The sequence below is a fragment of the Danio aesculapii genome, chromosome 3, assembly GCF_903798145.1.
Source record: "Danio aesculapii chromosome 3, fDanAes4.1, whole genome shotgun sequence".
In the NCBI taxonomy this organism is placed as follows: Eukaryota; Metazoa; Chordata; class Actinopteri; order Cypriniformes; family Danionidae; genus Danio; species Danio aesculapii.
Genome location: NC_079437.1, coordinates 58,681,358 through 58,702,929, shown reverse-complemented (window position 1 = coordinate 58,702,929; position 21,572 = coordinate 58,681,358). Strand labels below are relative to the sequence as shown.

At 38.7% G+C, this 21,572-nt stretch overlaps 1 protein-coding gene across 2 annotated transcripts in view; it reads right to left on the bottom strand.

Moving 5' to 3' along the window:
* Positions 1-948: 948 nt before the first annotated feature.
* prpsap1 (phosphoribosyl pyrophosphate synthetase-associated protein 1) overlaps positions 949-21,572 on the bottom strand; it is a 42,989-nt gene continuing 22,365 nt past the window's right edge. Inside the window, exons 8-11 of one of the 2 annotated variants that reach the window (XM_056454325.1) lie at positions 17,269-17,307; positions 10,544-10,614; positions 10,313-10,459; positions 949-8,308 (exon numbers count right to left, since the gene is read on the bottom strand). In XM_056454325.1, coding sequence (XP_056310300.1) covers positions 8,150-8,308; positions 10,313-10,459; positions 10,544-10,614; positions 17,269-17,307 — 416 coding nt within the window. In that variant the 3' untranslated portion in view covers positions 949-8,149. The remainder of the gene's footprint in view (positions 8,309-10,312; positions 10,460-10,543; positions 10,615-17,268; positions 17,308-21,572) is intronic. The other variant, XM_056454326.1, reaches the window with a different exon arrangement.

The following is a 21,572-nucleotide window of genomic DNA, read 5'->3' as shown; positions in this document are numbered from 1 at the left end:
TTGTTAATATTTTGACGTTTTTAAATAATGAATGATATATACAGTTGAAGTCAGAATTATTAGCCCCCCTGAATTATTAGCCCCGCTTTTTATTTTTTCCCCAATTTCTGTTTAACAGAGAAGATTTCTTCAACACATTTCTAATCATAATAGTTTTAATAACTCATCTCTAATAACTGATTTATTTTATCTTTGTCATGATGACAGTAAATAATATTAGACTAGATATTCTTCAAGACACTTCTATACAGCTTAAAGTGACATTTAAAGGCTTAACTAGGTTAATTAGGTTAACTAGGCAGGTTAGGGTAATTAGGCAAGTTATTGTACAACGATGGTTTGTTCTGTAGAAAATCGAAAAATATATAGCTTAAAGGGGCTAAAAATATTGACCTAATTTTTTTTATTTCTGAGAAAAAATTAAAACCGCTTTTATTCTAGCCGAAAAAAAAAAAAAAAAAACTTTCTCCAGAAGAAAAAATATTATCAGACATACTGTGAAAATTTCCTTGCTCTGTTAAACATCATTTGGGAAATATTTAAAAAAAGAAAAAAAAAAAAAAGGGGGGGGGGGGGGGGGCTAATAATTCTGACTTCAACTATATATATATATATATATATTCCATGACTTTAACAATTAAGTTACATTTTTAATGGGGAAATAAATACTTTGTTCTTTAGAGATGTTGATATATATAAATGTACATTTACAAAAAAAGTTATTTTGCTGCAAAATGTGACCCAGAAATATGATTAGTTTGGGTCCCTTGACTTGGTCTAAGCTCCTCAGTGTGATGATTAAACCTGAGGAGTTTAGAGCAAGTAAAGGGTCCTCGACCAACTCAGCCTTTAAAACCGAAGACCACTGACGACGACAACCCTTCCTTAACGCCGATGTCTGTACACACATCCTTGGTTTTACACCAATAAAGATTCAACAGCGCAGCATGAAGCAAAATCACCCGTGTTTATTTACAAAAATAAGATCGCAAAGCAACAGCAGATACATTTTAGCCAAGAAAAACAACGTCTCCCGTAAATTCTGAGCATATTTGCACTACAGCAGAAATACAGGAGCTTGCCGTAGTGAGGCACTGGGAAACTGACATAAATCGAGGAGCATAGAGATGTGGAAAATGAAGATAATAGGGCGAAGTGTGTGGCGTTTCCAACACAATCTCACCGCAATTCGTAACTTTTTGATTTACTGGCTAATTCGTATGAATTCGTACGATCTAATTCGTACGATTAAGTACGATTTGCTCATCCCCCAATGACGGTTGGGTTTAGGGGTGGGGTTAGGTGCCACGCCTCCTTTTTAAAAATCGCACAATTTCGTACGAATGAACTCCTACGAATTAGCCACTAAACTGACAAAACGTAAAATACTTACGTTTTCTCGTGAGATCAGGCTGGGCGTTTCACACAGATGAGGAACAGCGACTTATGTACATCTAAATACTGCACATAAGCGCTTATAATCTTCTGTTTGGTGAATGAGATCACAGTATCCTGCATTTTGTTTGTTGATATACAAGTATATGCAGTAAATACATTGCAAAAAAAGGTTTGTGCAAGACTTTTTGTCTTGTTTCTAGTCCAAATATTTTAAAATGCTAAAATCAAGTAGCATTTTCTAGACGAGCACAAGATATTCTCGAAAAATATTCTCGTTTTCAGAAATAATGAGTCAAAATTAAGTGAGTTTTTCCTTAAAACAAGCAAATACGCAACTGGTGTAAGCAAAGATCATCTTATTTCAGAGTTTGCTTATCCCTGCTGGCAGATTATTTTTCTTGTTTAAAATAAAAACTCAATTTTGACGCATTATTCCCGAAAACAAGACAATAGGTCTCGTTCACTAATTGCGTAGGTTTTCGTATTATATGAACATTCTCATGAGTTTGTCCTCAAACTCGTTCTTCTGTTAGTGAATGTGAATTGTTCTCTGGGAGCATCCTTGTTAGTAATTTGGATAATACATGCTAAGGTTGTCACGATACTGGAATTCCGTACCCACCGATAAAAACGTAAATTTCCCGCTAACATTGAAGCGCTGTTGAATACGTTCTGAAACAGCGCTGATTCGCCATTGTGTTCACGTGCTCAGCAGGAATGACTGTGATTGGTCGTGAAGGTCATCAGTTCACCGAACTCACGGCTGTTTACCGAGTGTAAACGCAGATAAAGGGACACTGGAGCATTTCAAAGATTCATCAGCGGATCGCTCGAATGTCAGCTTATAGACAAACCTGCTAATCGACGTGACTTTGGAACGCCAGGGAATATGATAAGTGGTCCATTTATGAATTAAGAAGAGATAATTATGGCAATGAAAGAAAAGAAAAAGCACTGAATGTTAGTGAAGTTGTTGATGTTGGATGTGGAACATGCTTTCGGTTCTAAAACGCGAGGTAAAACGCACCACATTTTTGTTGACTTTAGAAAAGACTCGTTTTATGATGCTAGCCAAGGCAACCACTGTATCAACGGTTTTGATCCTCAGATGCTTTTTTCTGTACAGTTGAGTATCTTTTCAGCTGCAAGACATGTGTGGGTCAAATAAACACAGCACAAAACACTTCAACCCAGGCTCATTACGGATATGTACCCTGGTATACATATCTGGAGAGCGCGAAATACATCCCAGGAGTTCCATTCGCACCTGCTGCTCTCACGTAAATCCACCAGAGGCCGCTGTCAAGTGACGGACCGACCAACACCCCAAGCCACCTCCTTCCCTACACCCAACCGATAGTGTTTTCAAAAGTGTTGATTGACCAGCGCCCACTCCCCTTTCCTAAAGCTAACCAACAGTGCTTTCGAAAGCAATTCAGAAAAAAAAAATAGAAAAGTCCTCGCAGCCGCCCGATTTTTTTACCACATTTTCAGATCTTTCTATGCTCTCACCCTGCTGTTGAGTTGTTTATTTCGTTTTTTTACTTTTTGTTTTACTTGCTTACCATAACTGTTTTTCACCAGACCTGAACCCTGTAGTCACAGTCGACTGCGCTCTGCACCTCAAGTGCTCTGACGTATGCAGCGAGCCCCCAGGCAAACTAGTAACAGCGGAAAAGCCGTCCACATGGAGTTAAGCGGTCAGTTGGTAACTTCAGTGCGAAAAGAAACCGAAGCCATCGGCGGAGTCATACCACCCCTTAGCTTATTTTTAAAGATGAAATGCAGCCATGCGTAGCTCTGGCTACACAATTTGCATTCTCCAGAAACGTATGCAGGGCTTAGTTTTCACAATGAGCCTGTGTTGAAACACTTGATGCAAATAAAAAGGATTTTAAAAAGACGCCTTAAAAAAAAAGGTGCCTTTTTTGGGCAGCGTTGAGTTTTATCCAGCTGCAGGCGCACAGAGCGCTCCGTCAAAAAGCGAGTACAAGTGAGTGTGGGGCACAAACGCTTCTCAAAACACTAGATGCCAATAGAAAAACATTTTTAAAAGGCGTCTCTCACCGCAAGAGAACGCATTCGGTATGATCGGGGCCTGAACATTCATTCATCACTGTCAGAAAACACATCTGTCCACTCTCTAAAGACACACTCACAGCTGCCATGCCTCCAATCACAAGGAGAGACACAATAATAATCTTTATATCAGGATAGAGAAGGTGATTGTACTTTGAACGTAGGGTTCTTTATACATGTTTATAAGGCCCCAGGGGTACATGATTGTTGTGTACGTGTGGTATCAGTTGTTTTTCATACATTTAAAGGGCCCATAGTTTACCTCTTTTTTATGATTTAATATTAATATTCTGGTTCTTCTGAGTGTGCCAGTTTAGGTTCAAAACACAATTCAGATTTTTTTATTATAATGTGTTAAAAAGTGTCATGTTGGGGGCGTGTCCACAGCTCGCTGATTTAGGGGTGTGTTGCTTCACAGGTAAATTAGTTTTGGCTTCCCTAAAACGTAACAAGGGAGCTGGGCCATGAGCTCACCCGCTCTGCGTTTGCAACAGTCTGACAGGCAGACGGAGAAGGAGAGAGAGGATCACCATTCAGTCGTACACGTACGACTCGGACACAGACCAAGCAGAGAGTACAAAATCATTTGTGTCTTTGTACAGTTTTACAGCCAACTGTGTGCTAGTTTCAAGTACCGAGCTTGTACACAGAAACTAATAACCACGCACACTGAATTAACTTTGACTGAGGCATCGGATGCGCCGCTCGAAGCCGCGACACGGCACACCAGACACTCTCTGTGGCGCGGCAGAGACATGAAGTGTCCCGAATCGTCGCGCCATGCATTTTTGAATTCTAAACATAGGTTTCTGCAGCGGCCCGCGGTGCCCAGCCGTCGACTTGAGTGTACCCTGATAGAAACCGATGTTTAGAATTTTAAAACGCATGCTAGTTAAGATCACAGGGAGCTTCTGGGATCACGAGAAATGCAAACGACTGAAGTATAAGGTAGACTCAATGAGAAGTACACATGTTTGCAAACCTACCTAAAGATACAACCAATAATTCCGATTAGAGCGATAATGTGGAGAATATTGATCTTGTGTTGAGCCCAATGAGCCTTGCATCTAAAAATAGAGCTAGCGTGTTCCTTTAGTGAAATCGCTTCGACTCACGCTGAAAATGGCGGACGTGAATCAACAAACTGAGGATATGATGACACGCCTGTCAATCAATATCGGTGGGCGGGGGGACCGCTCTCCTACGTCAAGTAGCGGTCGATTTGAAAACAGCTCCAATTGGTCCACCGTTTTTTATGTTGTTAAATTGAATAAAAAGCACTGGGTGTGTTTATATCACCCCAATATGACGGTCTATACACCATACATGCACATATGTCTGTCCAAACAGCTTGAAAAGTTGATTTTTTACCATAGGTGCCCTTTAAAATATATTTTAGTACAAAAGTTGATGAATCCTGATTTATTTATGAAAATGTCCGTAAGCATATTTGTATGTACGCATGGTTAGTGAACAAGACCCAATGTTTTTTGCTAGTCTAGAAAATGCTTCTGGATTTAAAAACGTTTAGATATTTGGACTAGAAACGCGTAAGAAAAGCTTTTTTTTGCAGTGTAACTGAACTGGTGTTGCAAAAATGAGTCTTTACGGTAAAACTCAAAGTCTTATTTTCTACACCGGATGTTAGTAATGACACACGAATGTTAAAAAATAAAAATAAAACACTGAAAAAGCGACGGATCAGACACACAGACGAGTTTTGTTCCCTCTGTTTTGTGGTTTTCTAGGATGATTTATGAGAGTTATTCACAGTACATGGGTCATTTACAGCTTTTGTTGTTGTTGTTGTATGTATTGAAGTAAACATTTATGACGCAAATCAACCAGCATTTTCTGTATCATAATCAACTTTTGTTTCCTTAACATGCGCCACTCATTTAAAATGCTAACGATTTTGTTTAACTGTAGAGGAAAATCAGACCTTCAAAACAGTGGTCCATTAGTTCAGTGTTTCTCAACCACGTTCCTGAAGAACCACCGGTTCTGCACATTTTCCATGCCTCCTTAACTAAACACACCTGATTCAGATCATCAGCTCATTCGAATAGACTGAAAGACCTGTAATGGGTGTGAGAAACAAAGGAGACATCTAAAACATGCAGTGTTGGTGGTCCTCCAGGAACGTGGTTGAGAAACATTGCATTAGTTCATTTATTCATTTTCCTTCGGCTCTATTTCAGAGGTCACCACAGCGGATTGAACCATCAACTATTCCAGCATATGTTTTATGCAATGGATGCCCTTCCAGACGCAACCCAGTACTGGGAAACACCCACACACACTCACATTCACACACACACACTCATACACAAGTTTTTCCAATTCGCCTATAGCACATGTCTTTGGACTGTGGGGGAAACAGGAGCATCCAGACGAAAACTCCAGACAGAAATGCCAACTGACATAGCCTGGACTCGAACCAGCAACCTTCTTGCTGTGAGGCGATAATGCTAACCACCGTGCTGCCTTTTTAAAAATGTATTAACACTTGATTTTTAATGTTGCTATCCTGAGGTGGAAATAGGCCTCAATAAAAATTTGTAAGGATTTAATTTGAGACTAAAATTCATATTTCTGACTAATATTAGCAAACAGAGACTCTTTGCCTTGTGTGTTTCACAGAAGAAAAAAGTCATTCTGGTCACGCTGGTCAATATAAAAGCAGCGATTCTCAATCCTGCTCCTTGCTGGCCCCCGCTATACATATGTTGTGTGATTCTCTCACCGCTTCTGAGGTTTGCTCCAGTTACCCATAAGTGCCCTACGAAGTCCAATTCAAAAGGTAACCTACACGAAACATGACTTACAGTTGAAGTCTGTATTATTAGGCCCTCTGTATATGTTTTCCCCAATTTCTGTTTAACACATTTCTAATCATAATAGTTTTAATAACTCATTTCTAATAACTAAGCACCTAATATTTGACTAGATATTTTTTCAAGATACTAGTATTCAGCTTATAGTGACATTTAAAGGCTTAACTAGGTTGATTAGGCAAGTTAGGGTAATTGTATTGTCATTGTATAACGAGGGTTTGTTCTGTAGACTATAATATATCTATTGGTAAAGAGGGCTAATAATATTGACCTTAAAAAATTGACCTTATTGTTTTTTAAAAAAATTATAATTGCTTTTATTCTAGCCGAAATAAAACAAATAATAAGAAAAAAAATTATAGGAAATACTGTGAAAAATTTCTTGCTCTGTTGAACTTTATTTGGGAAATATATATATTTTTTTTAAATCATTTGATAATCATTTGACTACAACTGTATATGCTAATCACATGATTACAGTTAAATAGCCCTTCATACTACTGTAATATGCAAAATGCACATCTATTTTTATCAGTGAAGTAAACCAAATTCAGATGATTTCTCGTGCAGTAAATGGAGCAGTGAACGCTACGTAGGGAACATGTCAATCTCATCACAGGTCTTTCTTGGAGCTCTTTTCTTATGTGCTGGTTATCGAAATCAGCGTAAAACGAGAGACAAAAAAAGCAGAGCAGTGGGGCACGAGGACTAGGATTGAGAACTGCTGCATTATAGAATGAATGAAGGGATATTTCTTCAAATCAATCATTTCATATGACGTAATAAAAAAATCAAAGTAGTGTTGTCAAAAGTATCGAGTTTGGTACTAATCAGTACTGAAGTTTTAAAAACGTCCATTTGTCGCAAACATTTGAGCCGTCTCTTGAACACCACTGATAGGCCATTGCGTTTACATGCTTAACAGGAATGACTGTGATTGGCTGTAAAGGTCATCGATTCACCACACTTCCCTGCTGTTCACAGAGTGCAAACGCATATACAAGGACACTGGAGCATTTCAAAGCTACGTCGATCAGTCGATCTGTCTATTAGCTGACATTCGAGAAATTGCTGATGGATCGACTGATCATCATGGCTTTGAAACACTCCAGTGTCTGTGTATCAGTGTTTGCAATGAAGACTGGTGAACAGCGGTGAATGAGTGGTGAATCGATGAGCTTTACAGCCAATCACAGTTATTTCTGTTGAGCACATGAACACAATGGTCACTCAGCGGTGTATAAGAACACGCTCAAATGTTACGGGGTGAGACAAGTCTCAAAAGTAACTCACGCAAAAAAACAATGTACACATGCGTAGCCAAATTCACATGCATAATACCAAATTAATGTGTGCAAAATTGTGTGTATTCCTGCTTTATAACATAAATGTTAGTGGTAAGTGAACGTTTTTAAAGTTTCGGTACCAACTGGTACCGAAGTCAATACTTTTGACAACCCTACATCGAAGTAGTGGAATCTCCCGTTTTCAGGGAAGCCATTTTAGAACTGAACATTTTTATGGCAGAACAGGTGTTAAAAAAGGGATGTACTTTTACTCGACTCTTGCATAATTTAAATTGTTTGCATTTGAATATAACTGTGTGTGTTGTTCAAAAAAATAAAAAGAGAGGAGAAAGAAAAATAGGCTTTGTGTGTGAGCTGTGTTTTGAGTTTCTGTTCATTTATTTAGTTTCAAATTGATCGATTTGGCAAGAGCTGAAGTCAATTTTCTGTGAGGAACGAAGGTGACTGTGGTGTTTGGGGAACTGCATTGGCACATCTCTTCCCTAATCTCAAATTTATCACTATTGAACGTGTGCGTCTGTGTGTGGTTTAGTCGTCCACTGTGATATTGCGGAACAGGTAGGCCATGGACTCTCCGTTGTGAATGCGTCTGATGGCTTCTGCCAGGATCATGCTCACATCCACGGTCTTGATTTTAGGACACTGCAGTTTCTGCACCTCGTGAGGGACGGTGTTGGTCACCACCACCTGAAAGACCAGCAAGATTTCATGAACTTATATTCGTGCACATACAATATTTTGATTATTTCAATATTTACAGTATTTGATGATGAATTTTAAGCCTTTATATACATGAAGGTAAGTAACTGATGGACATCCAGTCTGTTCTAAGAAATTTGTGCCTTTTAACACATTTGTTTGTTAGTCCATTTAAAAAAAAAGACTATTTTTCTCAATTTATGTCTGGATTAAGAGGGTAATTATCGACACTGTTATAGAATGAGCTGGTTTCAAAATGCAATAATTATATAAAAATATAAACGTTCTAAAAAAAATAAAATTAATGTATAAATCTATGTATATATTTATATACACATATACATATACAATGTTCAGAAGTAAGGTAAACTACAAATATCACTAATAACAACTAGGAATTACCTTAGACACTAAACTGTATAATAATACATTTGATTCATATGATCATTTTATAATGATAATTATCAATAAATATATAATAAATACTCAAACTGACAAATACACAATCAAACACACAAACATGCAAACAAATTGAAGAAAAAAAAAACACTCAAACAGACAAACACCCAAATGAACAGACAACCCCACACACAAACACACACAGAGACAAAAACACAAAAGAACGGACATACACACAAACCAACAGACAAACACACAAACGAACAGACAAACACACAAATGAACAGACAAACATACAAACGAACAGACAAACATACAAACGAACAGACAAACACACAAACGAACAGACAAACACACAAACGAACAGACAAACATCAACGAATTTACAAATACACAAACAAAGAGACAAATCCACAAATGAACAGACAAACACACAAATTAACAGACAAACACACAAATTAATACACAAATACACACAAACGGACATACACAAATGAAGAGACAAATACTCAAACGAATGGAAAAAAAAAATGCACTAAAAATGGACGAATAAACAAACAACTGAACAAACACACAAACAAACATATACACTACAGAACGGACAAATATACAAAAGAACAGACAAATACACAAAAGAATGAACAAACATAAGCAAATTGACAAATACACAAACAAACAGACAAATGAACAGACAAGTACACAAACAAACTGACAAGTACACAAACAATCAAACAGACAAATACCCATCAAATGGACAAATACGCAAACAAACAGAAATACACAAACAAACACACAAAGTAATGGACAAATACACAAAGGAATAGACAAATACACAAAGGAATAGACGAATACTGAAATGATGAGACAAATACACAAAGGAATAGACGAATACCCAAACGATGAGACGAATACACAAAGGAATGGACGAATACACAAAGGAATGGACAAATACTCAAATGATGAGACAAATACACAAAGGAACGGACAAATACTCAAATGAAGAGACAAATACACAAAGGAATAGACGAATACACAAAGGAATGGACTAATACACAAAGAAATGGACGAATACACAAAGGAATAGACGAATACTCAAATAATGAGACAAATACACAAAGGAATGGACGAATACACAAAGGAACGGACTAATACACAAAGGAATGGACGAATACACAAAGGAATAGACGAATACACAAAGGAATGGACAAATACACAAAGGAATGGACAAATACACAAACAAACAAGACAAATCTACAAAAAGAACAGACAAATATACAAGAACAAACAAATCTACACAAAAACGGACAGATATACAAACGAACGAACAAACAAACTGACAAATACAAAAGCAAACAGAGAAATATACAAACGAATGGACAAATACAAAAGCAAAAAAAATGCACAAACAAATGGACAAATAAACAAACAAATGAACAAACACACAAAAGAACAGACAAATACACAAAAGAATGAACAAATATACAAGCAAATTGACAAATACACAAAAATAAACAGACAAATACACAAACGAACTGACAACCATACAAACGAATAGATGAATTATTTAAGTTTTAGATTAACCAACAGACTCACTTCATCTATAGCAGACTCCTCGATGAGGCGCGGGGCATCCGCCGACAGCAGCCCGTGCGTGGCCATGATGTAGATCTTATAAGCTCCTCTCTCCTTTAGGATCTCAGCGGCTGCCACATAGTCCTCCACATCATCTATAATATCATCCTGAAGAACAAAACAACACGTACTCCTCATCCCATCAGTCCGAAACTATGGTCAAATAAGTCCAAAAATACACTCATCTCTTACGACAATGATGGCGATGCGACCTCCAACATCTCCAACAACCGTGATGGGGGGTTTCTCCTTGGCCATCATTACTATAACGACAGATATCAGCTAGTGTTAATTTCAGTGCATCATCTCAGGTACTTGTTTTTAGACCAAGAGGCCAATCAAATCACATTCCAGCATCAGAGTAGATTGGGTAAGATGGGTTCAAGTTTATACTAGAAGTTCTAAAATGGCGCAACCAACCCATATTACCAAAATGGTTAGCAACCACTTAAAGGGTCCAGAAGTAACCAGTTATGCATAGCATAAAACTGGGTTAGTTATCTGTTGGAGAACGCTTCCCATTTTACCCCACCTACAATTCAATCCAAACAGGAATGGAAAAACTCATGCCATGCAGAAATCAAAATGATCAACTCTTGGTCCTCAATGTACCCAATCATATCTAGAGGTTTACACTAAGAGTCAGTGCAGGAAACTACACATCAATCAGTCAATCAATCAGTCCTCGAGTCAGTATGACAGACTCCAGGACAACTGCTGTAATTGAGGAGTGGTCAACAGGGGCTAATGTCATTCATCCAGAGGACACACAAAGGAACACAGCCAAAACACACACACACACGCACTCCGATCCAAGTAAACACGAGAGAGAGGAAGACTGGTGGGTCTATTTGAGGGGTTAAAGGAGTTATGCATGCCTTCAACACATGCCTTTCATCAACAGCACAATCCAAATCCATACTTTTGCATCTTCATGAGCCTTTCGGACTATCTCGCCTTATAATACTGAACGGACTATGCTGTAAAGAGCCACTGCTTTGTACAAGTCTAAAAAGGTGCCGTTCACAGAGGATGGGTTCTTGATGAAAATAATAGAAATACAGCTGATGGTGGCCAGTAGACATCCAAGAGAAATGGACCAAATGTAACCCCATCAGTTCTTGCTATGCTTCAAGGAAAATCATCTTTCTACATTGTACTTTCTTTTATACAATCTCAATTGTAAAAGTGCTGTAGAAAGATTGAGAAAAAGAATAAGAAATAATAAGAAATGAATACAGTTTCTGATTAATCTCGAGCATAAGTCACTTTCCACTACATGGTATTTGTATGATTCAGCATGATATGGCTCGTTTTGGTTAAATATTGCGTGCCTCAGTTTGCATTACTACTACAGTTTAGTACTGCTTCTGGGTCATCCCATACTCCTAGCAATGAGAGGAACATCTTGACCGGGGGAAAGGGCAAGCGTGCTTCGGCATGGTTCAAGGCAACTGTACCTACTGTGAGCATGCCCTTACTCTCTAAAGCAGGGGTCACTAACCCTTTTCCTGGAGATCTACCTTCCTGCAGAATTCAGCTCCAACCTTGATCAAACACACCTGAACCAATTAATTAGGACCTGAAGCAGACCTTAATAATTACAGACAGGCATGTTTGGTCAGAGTTGCAACTGAAATCCACAGGAAGGTAGATCTCCAGGAACAGGATTGGTGACCCCTGCTCTAAAATAAGACTATAGATAAACAGACAGTTCATTCTCATTACTATAGGGAAAACTGTAAAGTTTACTATGGCTACCCTAGAGAAGGCAGTCTTGTCTTCCAGTAGGAATAGCCAATCATCGGTCTTCACAGACTGGTGGTCATTTGGAGGAGGCTTCTGTACAGATTTGCTTCTTTACAATGATCTCTGTCATTTCACAGCCACAGTGTTTGTAACTGTGTCCTCTGGTTAATGTTGAAACGGTAATAAAGGAGACAAGTGTCTTGAAAACCAATCTTTGAGCATACACAGTAGCTGGAGAAAACTGAAAAATATAATTTTTTTACGTAATTTTAACTTAACTGCTCAGTGTTCAGTGAGCACGTTTTGAGATTTTAGGATCCCAATTCACTTAAATATGAGGATGTCTAAAGATTTGCAAATATGGCTGATGACTGAACAAAGTTCTTTGGAAAGGACTTTAAGTCATAAATTTCACTCCCATCCAGGTCATGACACCAATGTAACCTTTACAGTTCTACTCTCCCGTCTCCAAGTGGGATTCAAAGTAGTTTATCTGGTATAGGAAAGGAGGCATTCTAATAAATACAATAAAGACTGCAGGCCCTCTTTAAAATTTCCTTGTACAGCTCTTGCCAAATGTATTTGTCTTTAAATTCAGTGAACCTCACTGCCATCCATGTCATCACACCAATAAAACTCCTTTGGTTAAAGTTACTCACCCACACAGTAACCACCTCAGGCATAGGAACTAGCAGCGGGTGCTGACATTTGGCAGAGGTTATGCAAATGAGAAGTGACATACCAAAGTGGCTACCAATGAAGTTAAATGGATATCAAACAAAGAGACACTTCAGTAGGGGGGGGAGGAGAAAAGAATTTCAATTTGTGGATGGCTGAAACCGCTATCACCAATCTATGGCAGTGATGGCTATTTTGTACACAATATAAAAAAGCTGCAAGGAGAGAAGTCAGCATGGTCACCAAAATATATACACTAGTATCTGAAATTATATAAAAGTGACTCGATGCCATATTACAGTACTTTAATTTACCTGAGAATAAAACATTAACTGTCTAAAAGACTTGCATTCAATACAACACAATACAGAACAATCCTACTGTAGTTACCAAAATGTAATTAAACTCAATTACAAAAATCTTTTTTCTCAGTCTTCAGCTAAATAAATACATTTTAATAATACAAATAAGTTACAGAAATATGCAAATGTCAGATGTCCTTGTACACACGCATTAGATCATCAACAACGAAGAGAAAAATAATGCAAATGCAATGCAAGATGACATCCTCTGTGAACAACCCCAATAAGTGCTCTGCGCCAATTTTAACGTATTATAAATTATGTTTTCTACTGCATTAATAGTTTAATCACACTGAATACCAATAGCCGCATTTCCACTATCGGGCCAGTGCGAGCCAGGGCTTTAATCGGGCCAGGCCGGGCCAATAGCCCGGGAGGTTGAGAAATGAGGCCGAAATCATGTCCCGTTTCCACTGTCGGGCTAGTTGCTCGCAGCGCGTCACGCAAACACTGCCCCCAGAACGTCCCCCGAATCAAACGTCACACAACCCGTCACACAACCCGCCCACTTCAGCGGGAACAAAAAACTCAAATTATAACCACAAACACAACCTGGCATCATTACGAGAGCTGGAAGATGGAGAACACCGAAGCGATTGCTTTTTTTACTGTTTGTAAAAAAAGAACTTACATTCGAGTTCGCCGGCATTTACTTCGAACACAGATTTTGGCTGCAAGGCACAAAAGAGCAGCCGAGCGACGAGAGCAAGGGAAGAAAGCACCTTATCTCCTCTTTACCTGACAGGAAAACTCTGCCTTTGTACGTAACCCCGCCCCGAAGCCCCAGTTGGCCCTCCTTGGCCCAAGGTATTCGGCGGGCCGAAAAAGGCCTGACGCTGGCCCCAAGGAAGCCCCGCTTTGGCCCGATTACGCCCCGGAAGTGATAGTGGAAACGCGACTGGCCTTGGCTCGCTCGCTTTGGGCGCGATAGTGGAAACGCGGCTATTGTGTATTTCTGCAGGCTTAGCTGAACATAAAGTATACACTGACTTTACCTATGCTGCCTTGCTTTTAAACGAGCTCTCTACCAAAACCTCAAACTCTAGATATGAACTTTCAATGAACACCTTCCTCTATTTTCCAGGGTCATGTGTTTCCAAGACGATGCAAGGGCCTTGGTTACAAGCAGCTACAAGACTACCATTTCAAACCTCTAGTCTAGGGGGGGTTTTCATAAGCAGGCATGGTGTGTTGATTGGCAAGATGAGCCTGGATCACAAATAAAGGCATATCTCTCGGACAGACATTCAATGGTTCCTTTTCTGAACGATGAAGATTACATGGAATTTTGAAAATAAGCACTTCATTTGAGGCTTCTTAGTTCTGTTCGAGTGAAGCACTCTGAAGCTTTAACAATCACTTTTGGGATAATTACTGTAGATAAAAACATGCTACGGTTGTGAGGGGTATGGCGGTATACACAGTAGTTATATGCACGGCTTTGCATGTTTAAATTGGTTATTTTACAATGGCTTCATAATCAAAACGTAAGAATATTTCAAATTTACATTTACATAAAGTAATTTGGTTTTAAAAACTACTTGCTTTGTGATGTTTTGGTGATACTGCCCACCCCTACTTTTAAAAATATTGAATGCACTTTATATTAGGCATCTTTAACTACTATGTACTTCCATCCAATATATAACATTGTTAAGGACCATGTACTTCCATTCATATGTTGATATTGGTGTGGGTTATAAACCGGTTAAGTGGTATGGGCAGGTTTAGGGGTCAGTTAAAGTTCGGGACAGACCTAGTGTTATGGGTTGCTTTAACAGTTGGTTGAGGGGAGGGGGGATCTAATGCTATTTCATGCATAGTTATTTTCACTGTTAAAGAGTTAGCATTTTATCGTAAACATTGGGATGTTTAACTGAGAAGAATAGACTAAATATTCTAGATACCTAAACAGTGTGTATCTAGCATTGACTGTTTATGTTTAAAAATAATTATTATTGCCCTCTCATAGACATTAGTGTGTATTATACAAACTATGAATATGTTTTGCTAGTATTCATGTGCATTCAAATGACTGAAGTCCAAATTAAAGTTAATTGTTTCGTTAACACTGAAAAATTATGGACATAATTTCTATAAGCAGCCTTGGGCCGGAGGGGGTCCAGTTCAGGGACCACAGGATTTCATCTGTTATTCGCAGATGACTTTGTTCTGTTGGCTTCATCGGACGTGGATCTTCAGCATGCACTGGGGCAGTTTGCTGGAGAGTATGACTCTGCTGGGATGAGAATCAGCACCTCCAAGTCTATGACCACAGTGCTCCACCGGAAAAAGGTGGCTTGCCATCTCCAAGTTGGAGGAAAGTCCTTACACCAGGTGGAGGAATTCAAGTATCTTCGGGATTTGTTCACAAGTGAGGGAAGGATGAAATGTGAGACTGACAGGTGGATCGGTGCAGCGGCAGCAGTAATGCGGTCAATGTACCGGTCCGTTGTGGTGAAGAAAGAGCTGAGCCAAAAGGCAAAGCTCTCAATTTACCGGTCAATCTACGTTCCTACTCTCACCTATGGTCATGAGCTTGGGGTCATGACCGGAAGAACAACATCTCGGACACAAGCAGCAGAAACGAGTTTCCTTCGCAGGGTGGCAGTGCGCACCCTTATAGATAGGGTGAGGAGCTCTGTCACCCGGGAGGAGCTCAAAGTAGAGCTGCTGCTCCTCCACATCGAGGGAAGTCACCTGATGTGGCTCAGGTATCTGTTTCGGATGCCTCCTGGACGCCTACCTAGGGAGGTGTTCCAGGCATGTCCTACCAGGAGGAGGCCTTGGGGAAGACCCAGGACATGATGGAGGGACTATGTCTCTCGGCTGGCCTGGGAAGCTGTGGGATCCCTCCAGGGGAGCTGGAGGAAGTGTCTGGGGAGAGGGAAGTCTGGGAAGACTGCTGCTTCCGCAACCCGGCCCCGGTAAAGCAGAAGAAAATCAATGAATAAATGAATGAATGAAAAATTGTGATTGATGACAAGCACCGCTAACATATTCCTCAAATGTCTCCAAATAAGTGGGTTTTTGGTTGTGAGGGAAAGATAAACTTCAGCAGCTTCTCAACAAATACAGTTTTAAGGGAACTTAAAGCTTCTCAGATATTTGTTGTGTTTAAATATGTCTGTTCTGCTGTTTTCCAACATATTGTGCAGGCCTACTACTCTATATTAACTCTATAACAACTCTAAAACTGTATGTGCTATGCAATTTAGGATTACGGATCGGTTTAGTGTTATGGTTTAGATTTATGGGTTGGGTTAAGTTTAGGGCCAGTTTTAAGGGTCAGTTAAGGTTACAGACCGGTTTAGAGGTATTTGGGTAGGTGTAAGGGTTGGTTATGGGTCAACACTGTAATAACAAACATAAACAATGTAATTATATGCAGATATTTTATACACAGTTGATGTCAAAATTATAAGCCCTGTTGAGAATTTGTTTTCTTTATCAAATATTTCCCAAAAGGTGTTTAACAGAGCAAGAAAATTTTCACAGTATTTCCCATAATATTTTTTCTTCTGGAAAAAGTCTTATTTGTTTTATTTCGACTAGAATAAATGCAGTTTTTAATTATCTTAAACCATTTTAAGGTCAATAATATTAGCCTGCTTATGCAAATATGTCTTTCGATTGTCTACAGACAATCTAGACTTGCCTAATTACCCTAACTTGTCTAGTAACAAACCATTAACTAATACAATTAGCTTAATAAACTACCAATAAGCAGCCTATTAGTAGTTAGTAAATTGAGTTTAGGTATTGGGTAGGATTAGGGATGTAGAATTAAAAATATATCCTTTATAACTACTAATAAACGGTTATTATCGTAATATAAGGTAATAAGTCAGTAGCTAATGGTGTGAATTGTGACAGTGTTACCGATATTTTTCCAAATCATTAATTAATACATTAGTTCATAGTAGTTTAAGACACTTGATATATAGTGATATTTAACTGCTCATGCTTATACTGTTAAAGTGTTTTTTTAAAGAATAAAGATCGAGTACTTCAGAGCGCTTGGATCACAGACACTGAGAGACCTCAGCCACTGCACGCATGCAATAGGAACCATTTTCAGCGTGTTCACTGCTGTGATCGGTAGCAAATAAGAGTTAACCGTCATACTTGGGAGCTCTATGCCTGGGAACGGAGCTTGCTGTTTGCCTATTACCAATAAATAAACATCACGTTAAACAAAAATCCACACACAAATGATAAAAACATACAGACAAGAAACCAGGACTTCAACAATCCTTACTGAACCTTCAAATACTTTCGCCCCAAGCTTCCAAATAAAATTTTCTTCAACGTTCCAATAAATTGAAGTGGCTTTGAGAGCAAAAACAAGAGCGGTTCTGTTGAGGATGGTCCAAGTCCATTCAAAAACCATAAATGTACATAGATCTACTTGAAGTGAACTCCTATCAGGCAGTACGAGTGTATATTGGCCAAGACACATACCACACAAGACCTGCTCATACATTAATAAGTTAAATATCACAGTGTGGTAATGAAAGTTTCAATTAAAGCAACTGTATGTACTTTACCTATGTGTATTTTGTGACTTTACAGTCACCTTTGGTTCACTTTGTGTGATTAAACTGCAATGGGGTTTATGCCGAGCTGTTTCCCATACTGATAAACTTCTGGTGACCTGTTATTGTGAGTTTTTTTCCATTTTATACGGTTCCTTCTACAGTATCGACTTTGGCATTCATTTAGTTGCTCAAGCGTAAAACGAGACAAAAAGCCGTTTACCTGCACGCGCATGTCATAATCGACAGGCTAGTGCAGAAGCTCCATTGAATATACTGGGATAAAATAAATGCTCATATTATAAACACATGGCGGGGAAAATGTTATTTAATGCAGTGCTTCCTACAATCTGAGACTCACTTTATATCGAACATCACTCAGCCAGTGGAGATCGCAGATTTTTAAAGAAAACAGACCTTAAACGTGCCGATTTTGCATTGGCATACAATTCAGCGGAAGCAATTAACCCAGGTTACTGGCAAGTCCCATTAGCATGCTTCGGCATAAACCCTATGTTTCACAGTGATTAAACTATTACAATTAAAAAGCTCAGCTGCCATCTTTATATTTTTTTGCAAGCAAACCAGAAACAGGGCTGTTTGATTACTTTTGACATCCAAGAAAACATATAAAACTCTCTTAAATAGGATTACTGCCTGCGTTGTCAGCTTTCATAATGAATACTGGCAATATGTTCTCAGATGTATATTTTTATCCTTTTAGTGATGAGAAAGAAATCATCAAGACTTTATCAACCCTGCATTAGTAGGCACTCAAAAGGCTCTATAGTAGGTACACCTATTCAACTGCTCATTATTGCAAACATCAGCTAAACGCACTGCAGAAACTCAATGCATTTAGGTCATGTCTGCACGTAAACAGGCATTTATATTGATCTTATTCTTCATGTATGAGTGGACGCAGCCATTGCAATCTTATTGGCTTAAGGTCTTGGGGTCTTATTCACTTCCATTGATTTTTAGATGTTAAAAACTGCTTGATGTTGCATGCAAACTAATATTTCATTATTATATTCTTCTTCTTTTTATGAACAGTCATACACGCTTGTTTGTAGGGCATGTATTTTGACTAAGGCTGCACGATATTAGAAAAATCGGACAATATTTAGTTTTGCTGCAATGTACTACACTACCTGACAAAAGTCTTGTCGTGTATCCAGGTTTTAGGAACAACAAATAATAACTTGACATACATAAAATCTGTATATGTATATACGTATACTTTTTTTGAGAAATTTCTTACTCGTTCATTAATCTTGCATAATCTTATTGTCAGCGTTCTGCCATTCTGGTCTTGTAAATTCTTGTTTTGGTGGCAGAGTCCGGACACTAGCTCTGTCTTGTCTTGTCCTGTAGTGCTTGGCTCGAGTTTTCTTGGGTCGAGCACTTGTTTTGTCATTGTCTGGGTGCGCGTCGTCATAGGTGCGCGCATCCTTGGGATGTCTCCGTCTAGTTGGTCTCGGTTTTGGTTGGCGCTGAGATGAAACATGCGCGTTGCATTTATGTGAGCGCACGGTAAGGTGTTTTCACTTATCGTGTGCTCGTGTCTTGCGTCTGTCAAAGCACGTGGCTCTGTGTTTACATTGTGGTCGCGTGCTTTTGTTGTGTGCTTCAGTGTTTGTCTTGTTATAAGAACTCGCGGTTAATGACTTCTCTCATTGGCTGCGTGTTCTTGTCCTGTTTAATGTGAGCACCTGGCTTGTGTTGTCTCTGTGTCAGGTGCTCTCCCGTCTATCGTCTAGTCCCACCCTCCTTGTTAACCCATTATTAGTTAATTATGTTCATCTGTTTGGGTGTTGATTTACTCCTGCTTATATTCTCCTCATGTCTGCTGTCCTGTGCCAGTTCGTCGTCTATACTCCCCCTGTGTTCCTGCTCTAGCCTTGTCTTGCCAGCCCAACCAAGTTTGTTTGTCTTATGCATTATAGTTATGTTTTCCCCCTCGGGGTAGTTTGTTTTGCTGTTTTTTGCCTTTTTATTTTTGTATTATTATAATAAATACTACTTTACCCTGCACTTGGGTCCTCGCCCCTTTTTCCCCTCACCGAACCGTGACACTTATAACAGAGATGAGAATTTGAAGAACATTTTGCCTTAATAACAGCCATCATGATTTTAAACTGATGTTTCAACGTTTATATAACAATAAAAAGGTCCATACAGTTGCTTTAACTAACCGAGTGCTCGAGGTAAGACATAAGTGAGATTAAAACCTAGCTCGAACAACACATGAAATAGTGAAAAATTATGGCTGTGTCTCAAATTCTAGACAACTGACTTTTCCAGCTCCTTTATTAATTGTTACTATAACCATTTGTCAGGGAAAGCAATAGTTGTAATGTTAATGCAATGTTCTGCAGTTAATATGCGATGCTTCAAGGCAAAAACAAACTGATGTGATGTTGTTTTGAACGAAATCAGCTCAACGCAAAGCTTGTTTTGGGAGTAAATACAAGTGTTGATGATTGATCGTTGCTGTCAGCAAGCGCTGTTTGGATGGTTCAGTTACTTCAATAGGTTTTGAGACAGAGCCTTGGGATAGAGACAGTGCTAAATAAGTGGAAGGAGGAAAAAAAAAAATAAATAAATAAAACATCTTGACCTAACTTGAACTACATGAGAGATCTCTAGAATGAGTGCGGGAACTGACCCCTTCATTAAATGTCATGTAAGCTAGTTCAGGTCACATTTCAGGTCACATTTCACCCCAAAATTAAAAGAAAAAATATTTATTTCTGTATATTTATTTAGTAAAATTTAAATAATAATAATATTAATTTAAAATAATTGAAGATAGCTTTAAGGACGTTGATGGACTCAATCCATTTGTAAACTATGTTCATATATTAGCGGTTGAACCGACTGGTCAATGCTCTGCCGTGACACTTTTTCAAATTAACGTCGACTAGTCGTGCTGTTCAGATCACTAGTTTTTTGACCTGAACTACATGGCAGCTTTACACATGAAGATGGATCACTGAATGAAACTCTCGGATTATTTACAGTAGTTTTTAAATTGTTATCTTATGTTAGCGTCAAAGATTCAGGTGAACTTTGTGTAAACTTTAAATAATCAAACAGATCCCTGTTAGCTCGCTCCATGCAAATACCCTAGAGCAGATGCTAGCCAATCACGTTGATGCACTTCTGGAAATGTCATGTGATTGGCTGTTGTCCTCTGCGAAGCGTTGATGTGGACATATTTTGTTAATGAACTGTGAAGCGTGCGGTTTGCAGGTGTGGCAAACTTCACAGCCTGTAAATATCATCCCTGGTGAAGATGTGCAGAGAACAGACGTCTGATAACCAAGATGAGCAGGAAGTGCAAAAAATGCCAGGATTTTGAGCAGCTTTCTAGCGCGCACTATCATAGCAGTAAAATATGCTTCTGAGCAGGACTCTGACAGTGTAATGAGGCTTAACGTTATAGCTTTTGTCTTTCGTGCGTTGTGTTGTTATGAAATAACTTCACATGAATCTGTGTGCTGACGACGAATGCATTACTTCTGCACTAAAATATCTGTTATTCTTACTAAAACGTGCAGTGATCAATGTGTTGACTGCATTTATTTAACAGTGAAATTAGCCTGGATGCTAATGCTGCTTTATTAACGAAATTAGTGTTAACAACGCATTTGTTTTGCAGTAAAATTAGTCAGTGGTAATGTTGCATGGTTTTTGCAACGTGTTATGAGATGTCCAACAGCATGTATATGTATTTTCTGAAAATAAATCGCAAATTGTAGCGTGTTGCAAAACATTTGCATCCTGTGTTTTATTGATGACATCACTAGCGATTAGTTGATGTCATTTGATAACATAAAAGTGATGTATAAATGATATTTACATTTACATTTAGTCATTTAGCAGACG